The sequence below is a fragment of the Pseudoliparis swirei genome, chromosome 16 (genome assembly GCF_029220125.1).
Source record: "Pseudoliparis swirei isolate HS2019 ecotype Mariana Trench chromosome 16, NWPU_hadal_v1, whole genome shotgun sequence".
NCBI classification, from domain to species: Eukaryota; Metazoa; Chordata; class Actinopteri; order Perciformes; family Liparidae; genus Pseudoliparis; species Pseudoliparis swirei.
The window spans coordinates 7,099,543-7,117,436 of record NC_079403.1 but is presented as its reverse complement, the minus strand read 5'-3'; the positions used below and the strand labels follow the sequence as shown (position 1 = coordinate 7,117,436).

At 44.9% G+C, this 17,894-nt stretch overlaps 2 protein-coding genes across 3 annotated transcripts; one reads left to right on the top strand and one right to left on the bottom strand.

Annotated features, from left to right (window-relative positions):
* The first annotated feature begins 163 nt into the window (after positions 1–163).
* Positions 164–6,114, top strand: LOC130206706 (ATP-binding cassette sub-family F member 2-like). Its single transcript, XM_056434789.1, has 15 exons — positions 164–266; positions 1,134–1,281; positions 1,427–1,639; positions 1,787–1,969; positions 2,083–2,254; positions 2,501–2,596; positions 2,678–2,780; positions 3,322–3,417; positions 3,798–3,917; positions 4,043–4,132; positions 4,225–4,335; positions 4,418–4,480; positions 4,993–5,121; positions 5,224–5,427; positions 5,511–6,114. The coding sequence occupies exons 2-15, from the start codon at positions 1,146–1,148 to the stop codon at positions 5,628–5,630; spliced, it is 1,836 nt and encodes a 611-aa protein (XP_056290764.1). The 5' UTR covers positions 164–266; positions 1,134–1,145; the 3' UTR covers positions 5,631–6,114.
* A 2-nt stretch (positions 6,115–6,116) lies between these two features.
* si:ch73-173p19.1 (uncharacterized) lies at positions 6,117–14,619 on the bottom strand. 2 transcript variants are annotated; one of them, XM_056434787.1, is made up of 17 exons: positions 14,490–14,619; positions 13,474–13,580; positions 13,210–13,346; positions 12,887–13,047; positions 12,554–12,712; positions 12,032–12,461; positions 11,711–11,806; positions 10,921–11,011; positions 10,040–10,263; positions 9,687–9,929; positions 9,456–9,554; positions 9,093–9,286; positions 8,836–9,010; positions 8,591–8,747; positions 8,321–8,474; positions 7,840–7,951; positions 6,117–7,716 (listed from the first exon to the last, which is right to left on the bottom strand). In XM_056434787.1, the coding sequence occupies exons 1-17, from the start codon at positions 14,508–14,510 to the stop codon at positions 7,547–7,549; spliced, it is 2,730 nt and encodes a 909-aa protein (XP_056290762.1). In that variant the 5' UTR covers positions 14,511–14,619; the 3' UTR covers positions 6,117–7,546. The 2 variants fall into 2 exon arrangements, 1 of the variants encoding a protein (XP_056290762.1); XR_008834155.1 differs by lacking the exons at positions 6,117–7,716; positions 7,840–7,951 and having other exon boundaries at positions 8,386–8,474; positions 8,836–8,975.
* Positions 14,620–17,894: the final 3,275 nt, after the last annotated feature.

The following is a 17,894-nucleotide window of genomic DNA, read 5'->3' as shown; positions in this document are numbered from 1 at the left end:
TACAGATAATAATTAAGCATATGTCTAGTTATTGCCAGCCGATAATAAACTGATCACAGATTTATAAATTGTATCTGCGATTAATTTAAGTGGCAAAAAGGAAATGTTACTGCAGTCTCACGAGAAGGGGGCGGGTATATGAATCGTCACTGCCCTCTTTCGACCATATATGGTTCGTCTGGGGTTTGGCGTCTAGCTACATCCACCCGGCAAAATTGGACAAGAGACATCGGTGTGCTCCCGCAGAACAGTTATATAAAATCAAGGTAAGATATATTTTACCGGATCTGACAAACTAAGAATCGAACGGCTGATATACACAGGCGTATATTAAAACTACAGAACGGGCTTAAAAAAAACTAACCGCCGTGTTTGCCGCTTTCAGAGGCTGTCGTGGCTAGTTTGGGGCCTTGCGTCACGTTAGCCGCACAGGCCCATCAGCTGAAGTTGGCCAGCTACCGTTGTTAGCTTGCGCGCTGACGCTAACGCAGTCGGCGGCTAGTTTATCACATTTGTTAGAAATCGTCCCCCTATACGGTGACATGACATCCTATTTTACGAAGCGAAGGCAACTGTGCGAGTGCTATTTTCGAATATTAATCCGCTCCAAAGTGACAAATCGACCGTTAATGTTTAGCGGCATCCGCTACTGCTAACTAGCTTCTAACGCGTTGGCTATCCGGCGTACTCTCATGTAACGCGAGGGACCCAACGTGCAGGTGGGACTGGAAGGAATCAAAATGCCCGTCGGTGTTTCGCATTGTCTCCACCATCACAGTTTCCGAGGCTGTAATGTTACTGGTAACTGTGTAAATGTTCATTCTTCTTACGTCAGCTGGGATTTTAGTAAACGTTACACCCGGAGTTTAGTTACCGGCACATTTTATGAGGCCGGCTTCTCCTAGCGGCGCGATCTGTGAGCTATTACCGTTAGCCACTGTCACCCTAATGTGTATATACTCATTTAAACTAGTTGGAATTACATACGTTTTACCCCCCCAACCCAACAATTAAACAAACGACAACATCTGGATGTGATATACATGCATTACAACATATTATTCGGAAATAAGAGTTTTAATAAATGTGTCTCTATCCCCCCCCCCACCTCATTTTTTCCTGCCGTTTAATAGCCTTTCACAACCATGCCATCCGACTTAGCCAAGAAGAAGGCAGCAAAGAAGAAGGAGGCTGCCAAAAATCGCCAGCGTACCAAGAAAACTGATGAGGATGAGGAGGGTGACCAGCCAGAGACTCAGCTTAATGTAGCACAGAGCAATGGTGAGAAGACTGATATTTAAGTAAAGAATATAGGCTTGGTTGAGATTTATCCTCGACTTGTATCATACCAGAGTTATTTTAACTTAGATTGTTCTTGTTAATATGCTCCTCTTGAACTGGCCATTCTTTTCTCTTATTTGTATAGGTATTGTCCATTTGACAAAGGAGCTGGATGAATTTGAACTGGCGAAGACTGAGGCACGGGCAGTGACCGGTGTTCTGTCCTCCCACCCGAACAGCACGGATGTCCACGTAACCAGCCTGTCGCTTACCTTCCATGGCCAAGAGCTGCTTGCAGACACAAGCCTGGAGCTCAACTCGGGCAGACGCTATGGTCTCATTGGCCTTAATGGCACAGGTAAGAAAAGTTCCCTGGCACATGATGTTACTACTATCATTTGTACTTTTTCATGTATACAGCAGTTCCCCCAAGTAGTGGTGGGATAAATGTTGCCTACTGTTGCGTACTATGTTGAGCAAAATTAATCTAAACTATATCGTCCAGGGAAATCCATGCTGTTGTCAGCCATCGGGCATCGTGAGGTCCCCATTCCAGAGCACATCGATATTTACCACTTGTCCCGAGAGATGGCCCCCAGCGAGAAGACCGCTCTGTATTGTGTCATGGAGGTGGATGAACAGAGGATAATGCTCGAGAAGGAAGCGGAGAGACTGGCCCATGAGGACTGTGAGTTTAATGTGATGTACCCAGCAATAACTGCAAAGGGGAAATGTATTCTATATAGTTGTGTTGTAGCTACATTGATTGAGAGTAAATGCCTTTCTTTCACACCGACACAGCCGAGTGTGAGAAGCTGTTGGAGCTGTATGAGCGTCTGGAGGAGCTGGATGCTGACAAGGCAGAGGTGCGAGCTTCCCGTCTTCTCCACGGCTTGGGTTTTACCCCTGCTATGCAGCGGAAGAAACTCAAGGACTTCAGTGGAGGATGGAGGATGCGCGTCGCTCTGGCCAGGTACAGATACAGTGCTTTGTTGCAGAGGCATCTCATTTTTTATTTTATTTTTACAACATTCTCATCTGTGGAAGCAAATTATTTAACACACAAAATGAAACGCACATTAAACTTCCTGATTTGTAATCTCGAAAAACGAGGATAATAAGAGTGAAATTAAAGAGTTTAAAGTATACAGAAAAGGAGTTTCACAATGAAAAGTTTCCCTTCAGATTAAATTGTAATGCTTGTCCTTTATTTGTTCAGAGCCCTGTTCATCAAGCCCTTCATGTTGTTACTGGATGAGCCCACTAACCACTTGGATCTGGATGCTTGTGTGTGGCTGGAGGAGGAGCTCAGTCAGTAAGTTCACCCCCTGCTTCCTCAATTTAGTCGCTAACGGTTGATATGTGGTGCTCATCCTGCTTCTCCTCTCATTGTCAGGTTCAAGCGGATCCTTGTGCTTGTCTCACATTCTCAAGACTTCTTGAATGGTGTGTGCACCAACATCATCCACCTGAATTTGAAAAAACTGAAAAACTACACGGTAAACACACTTTACTGAAACCACTGAAGATGCCTTTTTAAGTAAAATGGAGACTTGTGCCAAATAAAGATGGGAGAGACAGGATTCAGATTTCTGGCAATCAGCGGGGAGCTGTTTATTGCCTTGTCAAGAACACAATTATTTGTACAAGTTCAACATTTCCTTTAGAGCAGACTCAACTCTGAATTGTATACCTCCCTTCAAATCACTTTTCCATCAGCAGGTCGTTGTCCAGGTCAAGTTGACTTCTTTGCCGGTCATTTAATGTCACTGACAAGTCACAACGTGTTTGTACAATTGATCTGGCTGACATTCGTTTACATTATAACACATTATTCTACTGTCTGCAAATATCAGGTCACATGCAATTTTTCTACAGCCTCAGCATCTCTTGGGATGTCTTTCAAAAATAATCCTACGTGATGTTTGCTATGTGAACTCATTACGCTAAAACGAAAGAAGGGAAACATGATGTAGGCATTTACTGAGTGTCTTCCTGCCACCCTTTTGAATGACTATGCAAATCTATTTTTTCTTTAAGGGTAACTATGACCAGTATGTGAAGACCAGAGAGGAGCTGGAGGAGAACCAAATGAAGCGTTTCAACTGGGAACAGGACCAGATTACACACATGAAGGTAAACGAGAGACGTCGTGCTCTGGAATGTTTTCACTGCTCAGAATGGATGGTTCAGAGCAGACTCTTCTGAAACGAGTCCAAATCCATACTCTGAACCCGCTTGACAAGTTTTCACTAAGCAAACTCGCCTCTTGTCATGTTTATAGACGTTCTTAAAACACTCTTGATGTACATCGTTTAGGTTTCTGTGACCACTAAATGTCACAAAGGGCATTTACTGATGCTGTGGAGTTTGAAGAGAGAACAATGTTCCAGGAATGTGGACATTTCATTTGACTGCCGTTGCATCGGTTTCCATCTTACAAAGACTCATTATTCGTTTAGTCAGCAGCCACATCAACACTTGTGCTCATTGTTCTTCTTCCACCCCCTCCCTAGAATTACATTGCCAGGTTTGGTCACGGCTCTGCAAAGCTCGCCCGACAGGCACAGAGCAAAGAGAAGACGCTGCAGAAGATGGTGGCCTCAGGCTTGACTGAAAAAGTTGAGAGTGACAAGGTAATGTGATTACCGGTGTGGCCGGGATGGTCTGGAAACTCTTAGCAGAGACTTCTGTCCCAGTGATGCACTTTTTGAGAGAACATGTATACTATGGTACTAACGCCTGCCTTTGTCTGCCACAGACTCTGTCATTTTCATTTCATCCCTGTGGGAAGATTCCTCCTCCTGTTATCATGGTTCAGAACGTGAGCTTCAAGTACAGCGACGACACAGTGAGTTCACTTGGTATTACAGCGCGGACGGAGCTTTGGCCACTGGCGCGCGGAGACATCTCTCATGCGCACTCTGGTCATGTTTCCTACAGCCGCACATATATAAAAACCTGGAGTTTGGCATCGACTTGGACACACGAGTGGCTCTGGTGGGGCCCAACGGAGCAGGGAAGTCCACACTGCTGAAGCTGCTGATGGGAGAGGTAGGCCCAGCTGGTCCCCACGCTCCTACAACAACCAGCAGGTGGCGTCACATTTAAATGAATTCTCCTTTCCTCTTCGTAGCTGCTACCCACCGATGGCATGATCCGCAAACATTCTCACGTCAAGATCGGCAGATATCACCAGGTAAGGCACGGAGGCCATTGAAGGCACCTCCAAACCCTTGTGGGTTTTTAAAAAGTAGTGTGAGCGTCATCTTTTTAAAGTCCCAGTGAAACGGAAGGTGGAGCGTCCTCTGCTTCTGTACTGCGACATTATTGAAATTACTTATTTGAGTTACAAGAGGGATTTTAATCTAATCCCTGGCATATGATTGGACCGCTTTAAAAGTAGGTGGGTTTAGGGAGACGGGACTATGGCTCATCAAGCCTCCCGTTTCACTAAAATTGCATTTAGATTGTTGTCTGTCATATTTTTGGTTGCTACTAGCTTACCTAAATCACTTAACATTTCGTTTTTTAGGAAGAAGAGAGAATTAGATTTTGATAATTTTTTTTTAAAGAAGCATTTTTCATTTGATCTAGACTAGACCAGAGAACATTACAGTGAACTTCAAAGTCAATTGGTTTCAGGACAAATCGGGTGATGTATATTTACTGTGAAACTAAATGTCTTCTGTGTATCTGCTTGTGTTGCAGCATCTGACGGAGCAGCTGGAACTGGACCTGTCTCCTCTGGAGTACATGATGAAGTGTTACCCCAACATCAAAGAAAAGGAGGATATGAGGAAGATCATCGGTCGCTACGGGCTGACGGGAAAACAGCAGGTAGGATTGGGATACTCTCCCAGATGATGCGATGTGGGAAAGAAGTACTTTTTCTTTAAAGTCTGGACCGGTCTTTAAATTCTTTAAACTTTTTTTCCCCAGGTCAGTCCGATCAGGAACTTGTCCGACGGTCAAAAGTGCCGGGTGTGTTTTGCCTGGCTGGCTTGGCAGAACCCTCACTTGTTGTTCCTCGACGAGCCGACCAATCACTTGGATATCGAGACCATCGACGCGCTGGGAGACGCCATCAATGAGTTTGAAGGGGGCACGATTCTAGTTAGCCACGACTTCAGGCTAATCCAACGGGTAAATATCGATCACTCATCCACTAATTCAACATGTTGCTTCCGAAATGGCGCAGGACTTCAGTGTCGTCTTTCTCTCTCCAGGTGGCTCAGGAGATCTGGGTATGCGAGCATCAGACCATCACAAAGTGGAATCATGACATCCTGGCATACAAGGAGCATTTGAAGAAAAAGCTGGAGAAGGCGAAGGTGCATGGCATCTAAATAACCGACGACCCTGAGCCACTCCTTTATCTTGTATCATGGATTTGACCGTCAAGCTCCTGAGGCGATGAACCGGCTTTGCATTGCAGGAAATGTCATTACTCAAACTGAAACCATCTCTTATTGGACAGTTTGTACATGTTGTACTGTATTTCCATTTCAATTTAACAGTGCCACACTCTCAATTCTCCCCCTGCCCCTCCCTCTTTCTTTTCACCTCAGACTGCACTCTGATTGGCTGACTTCACCTGAAGCATCTCAGTGTATTTTGGATGCATTCCATTGTGCTGTCTTCATAGAAAAGTTTTATTTTTTCTTAATGTTCTGTTTTAGCCCATCACATATGCAGCAGCTTTTAGGTCATTTTATGATATTTAAAAGTTGTCTTTTGTTTCTGTGTACAAGAGCAGTTCTTAAACAGTTCCTTATTTAACAATGTAATGCAATAAAGGTTTGTCTGAATAAACGGAACATAAAAACAGCACGTTTAGATTCCAAAGACTTTTATTATTCATCTTACACTTAACGAATACAGTGCTCGTATCCAAAAATCAAAAGCCTTTAGGGAAAATAAACTATTTTACATCTAAACAAGAGGACAAAACTTGACATGAGTAAAAGTTGCTTTGGATTCTGGCTTATGAGCCCCGTGGCTGCATAGATCCTACTTCATCTTCCAGTCTACTGAACACTGCTCAGCCAGTCTTCCAGGAACCTGAAGCTGGCTGTTAAAAAGTCGCATAACTAACGCACAAGCCATTCTTAAAATGTCAACTGAACCCAATGCGCCAAAGTCTAAACTGATCTGTGGATTGCTTGAAACTGACATCCATAAAGGTGACGTCGCAAGTGCTGAGCTCTTCATTATGAGCTCTTACAGGAACGCTGCGTTTGCCAGACAGGAAATATGTCAAAGAAACAGAAGTAAGGCCAAACTGCTACCAGGACAAATACATGTCCAGTTTCTCATTTTAATTTACTTTTTCCATGTCCTCATTTCACATGACATACTTCAGTTTCAACAAGAAACTTAAATCACCACTTAATTGCTGATCAACTTCTTTAAACAGGAAACATTTCTTGTTTTAACTAATAACCAGAATAACAATGCCTACTTCAACCAAGTATGTAATAATTGATCTACGCATCGAACAGGATGGTTAAAGTTTTCACTTTCTTGATAAAATATACTAAAATGAGAAACTGAGCAAAAATTTGTCTCATGGTGTCACTAACTCTATAATACTGCTTTCTTAATTGGCGTGCAGTGTTTCCTGCATGTACTGGGCCAATTCACACACCCAACATTTTTTTTTTAACTCAATTCTATTTAGAAATGTATTCTAATAAATCCGACATCACGTGAATACAGCTAAAGATTAAATGTTAGTTTTTAAACCACGTGACAGAATGTTTACCGGAAGTCATCTGACTTCACATCCTTCAAAAAAAAGATTTAGTTGAATTTGTTATTCAGGTTTTAATTTGAAACACATCAGGCCGATAGTCTGAGAATACATGCCGTGTTATATGTGACATATCCAACATGTAATATGTTCCTGCCAGTCGGCTGAGAAAAGGGCCAACCTATAAGGCAGCGCATAAAGCTTTAACGTTTGTCACGTGGACTTTTTTTTCCAGAAACAAAAAGGGCTGCAGTGTACGCAAATAAATGCAGATTGCTTCTCTATGTGTAAACGTTATTAATGGGCGAGTTTATAAACACCAGGCTCTCGTTTACGGTTCCGACTTGGTAGCGCGTGACTAGTTAGCGGCACGAGCTGCTGCGGTTGAAACAAATGGGAGCTTCAGTCAATCCAGATGGCCGCACGTTTTTCCGGGAATAAAAAAAAGGGGGAACCGCAGCAGACGTTCTCGGGTCCGGTACGCGTGGACCGGCCCCGAGGCGTCGCCGCTCACTGGGCTTCCCACTCCTCGTCCGACACCTCGTCGGCGGGAACGCTGCGAGTGTTGCTGGCCCGAATGCTGCTGATGAAGGAGAGCAGGCTCGCAATACCCATCGGACTCACGCCGGTGCCGTCCAGGTTCACCTGAGCCAGACGCATGGTTTTCAAGAACTTTAGACCTGAGGGAAGGAGGGGAAAAAAACCAACGTAGAAAGATGCACAGAGATTGGTCAGCCGGGGTGAGAAAAAGATGGAGTGATGGAGTCAGATGAAGAACGGGTGATTTCAGAGTTGGACCGTACCGTGGTCGGTGATCCGTGTGCGGCTGAGATTGAGCTTCACGAGTTGATTGCAGCGGATCAGGCCTCTCCTCACGACTGTGTCTCCCACCTGAGTGCTGGCTAACCCCAGTACCTAATACACACAGGCAGAAAACATCAGCAAAATATCATGCATATTAATTAAAAAAAAGAGTTTAAATTGTTCGACAATATTTCCATTGAGACCAAATACTAATGAACTTGTCTGCAAGTCTCCACAATACTGGGAATGAAAAGTAAGCTTTATAAATGACAAAACAATATGTTGCATGACACAAAATGACTCTTTACAGAAGGTGACACTTTCCTGAGCCCCGCATTGAAGTCTGGCGAATCACAATGTTAGGTTAAGGGAACCCTAAATGAGTAGGCGCTGTGCGGTAGCCGCGTTTAACCTCGGTTCTTGACAACGAGAACCGCGCCGGTGCTCGGCAGTTGGCGGACATGTCGGCAGTGAGATCACCTGCAGGTGCGGCAGACAGGTGACGAGTTCGGCCACTCCGCGGCTGGTGACCGCCGTCCGGTCCAAACAGAGCTCCTGCAGCTCCTGCAGGCCGCGCAGCGAGGGAAGCCCCGCGTCGGTCACCTGTGTGTTGCTTAGCGACAGCTTCTTCAACCTACACAACGACGCACACGCAACGCTCCCGTCAGTGTCCCCCCCGTTGGCATCGCGCCAAAATAAAACGACATGTTTTTGCGATGACCCGCGTGCGAGGCAACGTGTGGGAATAACCTGCTCATGGTGGAGAGCTGGCGGACTCCCTGGTCCGTGACCTGCGTGTAGTCAGTCAGGTCCAGCTCTAAGAGCAGAGACAGCCGAGAGAGGAAGGACAGCCCTCTGTTTGTCACCGAGTGGCGTCCAGGCAGGGTCAGCTGAGACAACTTTATACCTGGAAGGGAAGCACAAACCCTTTTATTTTGTAGATAGTTTGATTAACCACAGACCCCATGTGTCTCGTGTTTCTTGCCATCAAGTACCGGAGATTATCTGCAGCGCGTGATCGCCATCCGCTACGGGGATTCCGGCCAAACTGAGGGACATCAGGCCCGGGTGTGTGGCGAGGTGCTCCAGAGAGCCTTCGGTCACGCACGTCCCGTCCAGGTTGAGAGTCTGCAGGCTGGACAGCCCGGCCAAGGCCGACACGTCACTGACCTGACCAAACGAAACGGCACGAGAAGATCCGTAGAAAATGATAAACTGACGCCATGACGGTAGGTTCACACGGCAGATGTACCTTCGTCTGCTTGATGCTGAGGAGCCTCAGTTTTGGCACACAGGTGGGCAGGACTGCCAGCGTGGCTTCAGACACAGCCGTTTGGTTCAAGCTGAGCTGAGAGAGACTGGATGGAGCCGACTGGAGATATAACACCATCCCAGTGTCCGTCACTTTGGTGTGGTCCAGGGACAGGAAGCACAGGCTCTTTAAACCTTGGAGACACAGAAAGATATTTGGCAATAACCCTTAAAGCAAAACGGATTCAGCCGCGAGCAGCTTCCGTTGGGATCCTGCACGTCGTTGTGATGTTACATAATCCGTTAGATCCTCTCTGGTAACAATCTGAGCCTTTTTTGCAGGACAGTTTGTAGAAAGCCGAACCTTTGATGTGCTGCAGACAGGAGTCGGTCAGCTTGCTACAGGAGGCCAGGTTGAGGTGCTGGAGTTTGAGCAGGCCGGAGACGATGGACAGCCCAGAGTCTGGACAAAACACGTTCAGGAGATTAAAGAACAAAAACTTCACTCCGACGAAAAATATTGCAGGAGTTAACATGGCAACGTTGATAACTGAAAAGCCCCCCAAAAACTGCAATCTGAAATGAACATCCATACCAGTGATGAGAGGCGAGTTGACCAGACTCAGGTGCTTCAGGGTTATGAAGACCCGTAACTGCCGCAGGAGCTCGTTGGTGGCGTAAGGGTAGCAGTTTAGGACAAACTTCTGCAAGGGGCAGCCGAAGAAGAGCTCCAAGGTGCGTGGGCGCAGGAGCCTCTCACGGGACATGTGGTTGAGCAGCAGCTCCGCGAGCTCCGGGGTGAGGCACGCCAGACTGCTGCTGTACTGCATGCTGGGAGCTGAGGGAGCGGAGACACGGGGCCAAGCGCGACGACGGTGAGCGAACTGGAGCAATGAGGCGCGTTCTCCTGGTGGAAATAGAAACCTGGGAGCGATTATTGGGTCTCACCAGACATGAGGTGGACAGTTGCGCGGGTCGCCAAGGCACAAAGGGACGGCACGCTGGGTGCCCTGTAGGGTTTTTTAGGGGGCGACGGTTGTCCCTGGGAGGCACGAGGGTCTTCTTGCTGCGCAGCTCTTTGAAGACGCTCCACCGCGGCCTGGCCTGCAGCTCCGGGAGCCTCCTGATCGCCAACGTCCTCTGGCTCTGCCGGCTCCTCCTGTGCACCCTCCCTGAAACACACGACTGTCTTTTAAACCAACGCTGTGTTTTAATAAACATCCACTATTCAATCCAACATGCCAGAAACAGTAATTAATAGATTATAAAGAGCAGGTCACTGTTGATACTTTATTGGGATAGCAGTACAAGTAGTCCTGCAACTAATGTTCCCTTTTATCGGCTGCTTTCTCGATTAGATTTTGACAAATTTCCCCTTGGGGATTAATAAAGTATATATCTATCTATCTATCTATCTAGTGAACACAAATGGCCATCACTGTTTCCCAGAGCCCAGGGTGATGTCACAATATTCAACAAACAATGATGTAATGTTGTCCAACCAACAATCTGAAAGTCTAAAGATATTCAATTTAAAAATGAGAAATCGAACAAACGCAGCAAATCCAAAGGTAGAACAAGCAAATGTTTTGCATTTTTACCTTAAAAAAATTACTTTATCATTATTATTATCAAATTGTCTGTCAACCAATTAATAGATTTTGGCTCCAGTTAGAGTAAAACAGAGCCCAACAATAATCTATAAAGAAAACAGAGGCATCTTCAGAAAGATTCATTATAACCAGCTGCAAAACATCCGTAACACTTCAGTATTACAGTCGTACTTCAGTGTAGTTCTGACGCCGGCGCCCTTCTGTCAGCACACCCACCTGAGGCGATTGCCTTGCTCTGGCCAGTGGTGCCGGGGCCCAAAGTGTACACGAATCCTATTATCCGGAAAGAAAGGCAGCGGCGGCATTCCTGTGAGAGAAAAGAAAACGAGCGTAACGGCTGTAGTCACTAAAGATATCACAGAAAAATAGTCCCGAACATCCAAACTGATAAAAAATACAGTAAAAGCCTCAGGAAAATAATTCAAGTCTAGACCTGCTGTCTTTACACTGAAAACAAGTTACATTTCCATCTCACACACCTCAGCATCTTTTGTTTTACATTTTTGATTCTTTTCTTTACAAGCTTCCACAGGGATTGAGCTCCTCCCACTCTCTGGTCTGGCACATTTTGAGAATACTACATCACATCCACCTGCTCTGAAAGACTGCATATGATTGGCTGCCAGATTCCAAACACTTGGGGAGCTCAGTTCTCACTAGTGGGGCTCAGCAGGTCTGATCCTGTCTACTGTATGTTTCACTGAATGGGGCTTTCAGCTCCATCCTAAAGCCTCTAAGATGAGAAACACGTCGCTGGGGACGTCGGTCAAATATCCTGTACACTGGGGAACTTAAGCTCCATAAAGTATGACACTGAATGAAAGTTACTCCAACAGCTGCAGGTCAGAGGCCATCGTCATCCTGTTCTGGCACGGAGGAAAATAAAGTTCTATGTGGATAAATAATTGGAAACAGGTTGAGGAGGGAAGAGGGAAGGAGGAGAGGGGGAATGTAGGTCAAAAAGAGGGATGAGGTGTCGGCAACAACTCCAGACACGGAGCAGTACCGTTAAGAATGTAAGGCGGCTCTTCCTCTTCTCCTTGTTGCTCATCAACTTCGATGCCCACAGCCTCCTCAGCAGTCACCATCTTGTTGCCTCGGCCTGTGGAACAGCAACAGGAATGTCATATGATGACCGGACAGCGATTCAAATCACAGTTTAAATAAAATGCAACACTCTGGGATTCACAGTTGGGAGCATTTTCACGGCTTGGAATGACATGCAAGTCTCCATAGAAACACGTGGTTCATTATTAAATAAAAGGTAAAAGTGTACATAAAAATGTAATGTGAGAAATTAAAATTTTACACAGTATTTGATACATACCCCAGAAGTGAGATGGCCCAGTAAGAGAAGGACCGCCTCCAGGAAGTCCTGCATAATTCACTGCCTCTTCCCACAGCTCGTTGGGTAGCGGAGGAGGGAGAACAAGGTCCGGTCCTCCCGCCCCCGCCAGGACCGGGATCTGTGGCTGAGGACACACATCACAAGGAGAGGGCTCATCGGCAGGACTCGGTGGGTCCTGAGGGGCCCCAGGAGGAGTGGTCTGAATGCACAGCGCAGCGTTGGGAGTGAGGCCGAGAGAGTGCAGCGAACAAGCAAGCTCTGCCTCGCCAAAGCGTTTCCGTGGGAAACCCTGCAGGAGAGAAAAGGCGGGTAGGGAGGGGTGGCGCCCGGCGATGTGCTCCACGACGCTGCGGAGAGGAGCGTCGGCTGGGAAGCGCTCGCGCATGGACTCGCCAGATGGGAGCCGAATCTGCAGCAAACAAACAAAACACGAGGTTTAAACAACTACAATTTGACTGCGTCATACGTGCATACAAATGAAACACATATTCAGAGCCTCACCATTAGGACGCAGTTGTTATCCACATTAGTCGCAATCTTTCCTCCAAGCTTCTGCCCTTGATCACTGGGAGGAGACGTCTCTGTGGCAGCGCTGGTCTGGGTCTTCTGCTGCAAACTCCTCCGATCCTCAGCGATCCGCTTCAACACGGACTCACGCTCCTATCGGACAGAACACACACACACACACACACACACACACACACACACACACACAAAGATGTCAGTTCTCAGATTGACAAACCGCACACTTTTCATTCTGTGGGATAAAAGTTGACGGTCCGGCTGAGTTGACGCCGTTGGGCACCAGGAGTTGTTCTCTTCAGCACTGCTGACCTGTTTCTTTTGCCTTCTCTCCGTTCTGACCTCCTGTGCAATGCGGTGTCTCTGCTGCTCTTCAAAGTCGCTCTTGTCCTCTTTGATGCGAGACTCGACTGGTAGTGGTTCTGGAGACAGGTTGCCCGACTGTGATGGTATCAGCATCCCTGAAGGGGATGCTGTTTAAGAAAAAAAGAGTTAATTTTGCACCCTAAACCATTAATTTCTTTAAGTCTTATTTAAAAACATCAATGACAGGATTACAGAGAAAGATATTACAATGGTTAATTGAACTCCTATATGACTATTTATCCTTAAAAGCAAACTGCTTTGTACTATACCTCTGCTGTCAGAGGGAGATGTATGCTCTGAAGTGCTTGCGGCATCTTTGGGTAGGTTGAAAGCAGAAATCGCCGTCTCCGCCGGCTGTGATGACCGCTTGACCAACTTGTGCCGTGGATACTGACCCTGCAAGAGCCTGTCCACAAACGAGAGAGGGATATAGAATTAATACTGAACAGTGTGGTCTTTTAGACACTGAATGAAAATTATATGAGCATTTTAATGAATGTTAACTGTTTAAGATAATAACTGGGAAAACTCACCACTCAGCTGCATCCGACACAGAAAAATGCCCCGCCTGTACAGCCGCCTGGATCTGTTCCTCTGAGAAGCCCATCTCACCGAGAATGAGGAATAACTCCCCAATCGTCTGCAAAACAAACAAATCAAAACTCAGCAAAAAAAAGTCATGTCCTGAAAAAGGATTGACCTCCATGGCTGTTTGTTTTCGCTTATAAATTATGCCCAACCAATGGCTACTGGGGTACAGTTTGCCCGGCTCCTGTGTGCCGTTTTGTAGCGATGCCAATAACAGACCAAAAAATCAATCAATTAATTATCCAGTTAATTACATTTATTTTGTTATAACCATGTGCAATCCTGAACACTACTTCTCACTATGCACCATTACATTTACAGAACTTATGTATGATGCACTGGAATATAACGTTGCCTATAGCATTAAAGATGATTATGGTGTACAGGTTATGTGCTCATTAATCCATTTTAGTTCCTACTTTTAAATCCTTGGGTTTTGCCTCAGGTGCGGGATGAATAAAGTACAACATCATTCATCTATTTATCTGCAATTTGCATGTAAAGCTGTTATGAAATAAATAATTAAATGCATATATAATACAATGACTTCACGAGGTACAGGAGAGAAGGCTTAATAGTTGTCTTTAACCTTGAACTCATGTGCATACTATCTACCAATACCAATCACTGTGTTTAAACGTTGACATACACCCACAATTATTTGTATTTGTCCTTCATTTAATCTGAGCTACAGAAACTCTCCCATTCTGAATTAACATTTGTCAGCAAAGTGTTTACCCATTACTTAGCCCTGTCAGGGCAAATGCATGAATCTGGAGTAAATGTATGTTTTCTAAACCAACTAACAGATGACCAGCTCACGCGCAGCTCACGCCAGTTTCGTTGTTATGTCTGTGTCAACAAACGACGTTAGGCTAACAGCTAGCTAGCCGACGAAGCTAGCAAGCTGGTATCTGTGTGCAGCGTCACGTCAAACGCAGCTCGGTACCGTGCAGCTCACCGGAGGGGCAGCAGAACTCATCCCGTCGGTTCACCGTTTGTGGACGTTAAAGTCACGCTGGTATTAAATTTCAACTTTGTTGACTTCCTGGTTAGTGTGTGCAGCGACACTCGCTGTACTAGCAACACTGTTCGCGAGCCCTTTGACACGTAAAGTGACAGAACATCAACAATAAAGCAGCCAATCAACGCTGCGGAAAGCCGAGGGGGCGGGGCTTGTTCCACTGAGACAACAAATCAAGACAGTCTCTCAGTGATTGACAGACCCAACCCCCAACCACCGCCCTCACATAAATGTAATCATTATCAACCTATTTGTCATGCGCCTTTTATTTAGCTGCACAACACATAATAGACTAGGTTAATGTTATAAGGAACGTTAACAGTATAATTTATTAAACATGACTCACAAATATTATTGCAAAAATTAAACCGAATATAATTATGATCTAAAAAAAGGATTTGCATTGTATTGATAAGATTTTGCAGTAAACCACCAGTAGAGGTCATTCGTACTCTATTTATATTGCTGTGACCTTTGCACATGTTGACTGACGCATGCATTTTTTTGCTCTATATAGCATAGGGCAAGAACATATACATTATGTGCATGCTGCACCTGCGGAATTTTGATATATTTGGTCTTTAAAAAAAAAAAAAATGTAATTAGTTTGGAGGATGAATTAGTGAAGGAGAGAAAACATGTTATTATGATTAGGTTTATTAAAAAATGTCTTGATAAAATTACAGCTTCTCGGCAGGAGAGCTGGCCTCTGACCTTAATAATCCTTCACACCTCTCAGTCGGTCAGTTCGGTCTTCAGGCCTTTATTACAGCACCAGCCATTAACCTAAACAAAGTATTTTATAACATTGATAATTTTATAGATCAGCTTCAGGTTATTAAACAGACAACTTAAACAGATACCAATATTTATCCTTTATAATCACCATCATGAAATACAATTGTATTAATACCGTATACATTTAATCAGAGGAACACACTACTTTTTTATTATTATTGGGAAACATGTGCACCAGGAGTAAAACCCAGAATGAATAGGGTAAATGGACACTTTAAATTATCATCTCCAATTAGTAATACAGTGTTGTATTTTTTTGGAAAACCTGCAGCACTAGGAGCACCCACCATGGTTATGTTGTGGGAGGAAACCGGAGCACTGGCCACGCGGACACAGGGAGAATATTCAAACTGATGATGATTCTTTAGCTCTTCGGCTGAAGAAGGCGTCACGACAGTAGTGTTAGCATGATCTGTCTCCATTGGCACTTCCGCACAGGTGCTTCTCTTCTTCATGTTCTCATTCAGAACCGTATTGGTCTCAGAGAGTTTCCCCATTTCTTCTGCTGAGATCCATGATCTGAGTATTCAACTCAACTACCTTCTTCTGGTACCTTAAGCGTGTTGAAGCGCTGTTGTTTATGGTCCAGGTCTTTGGCGGACTTGTTTTTACAGACGACCAAAACGTCCCCTTTACACAGAAGAGATGTGACTTAAAGTCTGACTCACTAAATTACTTGTGTTTAAACAATCAACAAGTGGCAACACGTTGAGTGGCATGTGTTTTGTTTTCATTATCATTTTGTCTCGAGATCGAATCCAGGTCGTTGCGATCTTCCCAGTTCCCATACATACATTTTCTTAAATGTATTTCTTCATACGTGGTTGTGATTGTAATGCTCACTTATACGACTGTAATCGCCGCAATGGATATGAGATGTGGCGTAGACGTCTCCAGCAATCCGTTTGTGAATGTGTGACGAATCTGGTGACCGAGGCAGACAACTGCTGCAGCTGTTCAGTGGACACAGCGCACGCACGCGAAGGGTAACCAGTGGGTTTGAATACCAGTTAGAGTGTAACACCGGCATCTCGCCATTAGCCCTGGGGTACATCGCTGCTAGCAGCTTAAATTAACATTTAGTGTCTTCCTGTTTCTGTCGGACCTGCTGGGCATCATTAACAGTAGAAGACGCCCTCATGCTTTCATCAGCATGAATCATTCACGCAGGCGCAACAACTTCTCCGGAGAAAACGGCGAGAAATTGCCGGAATTTACAAAAGTACAACCGGAATTCGATAAGCGTTGCCTTCAGAATAAAAGAGTGACATTCCGTTTTGAAATAAACCAATAACTGTATCATGCTGTCATGTAATATTGTCTATACCCTTCAATTATTATGAGCTCATTATTGAATAGAATGTGTTTTTTTGTGGTGGGAATTGCACGCCCTCGCGAACTCTCGTCACGTCGAGGTTTAATTTGAGTTTTCTACCGGAAGTGGAAGCGTTCATATTCTTTCCCGACTTGATGCCGGTTTGGCAAGTCACTCAGTGAGAGTTTGAGGTGAGTAAATATGCCAGAATGTATGCGTGCCTGAAAGCCTCGAGAACGATTTGTTTGAGGGGAAAAACTAGAATAAACGCGTGTTTTACTTTGCGCTATTGTTATTTTGAAAGCTTTGATGAACTGGCTTCAACTGTTGACTTGTCTTCCTGTGACGAGAGGCGGCATTGACAGCCACCAACTGCCACACACATGCGAAAGTGTCCTCTGCTGCGGTATGACTTCGCGTTGTTCCTCGGGTAGTTAATCGGGTATCGGAGGGGAGAAAGTCCTGTAAATGTGCTGGAACTTGACTGTGTCGTGGGTTAAGCTTCCTCGCAGACTGCTGGGCGATAAACGAGAATGTCCACGACCATATTGGAGGCGTTTCTCATCCTCCCGGTAGCTACGGTGTAGACATGGGATGGGTCACGTGGAGGAGTCGACTTGTCTACGTTTATTATAGTTATTAAAAAACTGAAGACCGACATCAAAAATGTCAATTGTTTTCGCACGAGATGAAATCAACGTGGATTCTCTCTTTCATCGATAACGTTCCTACACCGTTGACCTTCAGTTCAGTTTTTTGTTTTGTCCTATTGTACCATAGCGGTTGGAGATGACAGTGGAGCACACTAATTATGCAACTGAAATGTCCACATACAAATGGATAAAACAATTAACAGAGGCCCAAAGCAGTTTCCATTAAATCTCTTGATTTGGAAGTGTTCGATTTTTAAATGATATAAAACAGAAGAAAAACTGTAACCAGCAAATTTTCTGTAATTTTTTTATTTTTTTGACGGCAGACATTTTGACTTGTCAAACAGGTGAAACGAATATAATTAATTTGCTGCATTCAGATGACTATAACTGAGCCACGCTTTGCGTTATTGGTTGCACCTGTGCTTTTCCTGTTGTGACAAGTCAACAAAACTAGAGTGTGAATCTGAGTGTTCTGACACTTGGATTGTTTCAGATTCAGGTGAGCAGGAATATTGAGTCAGCCCTATGACATGTAATGTGACAGGAACACGAAGGACATGCCTGTCAAATCTA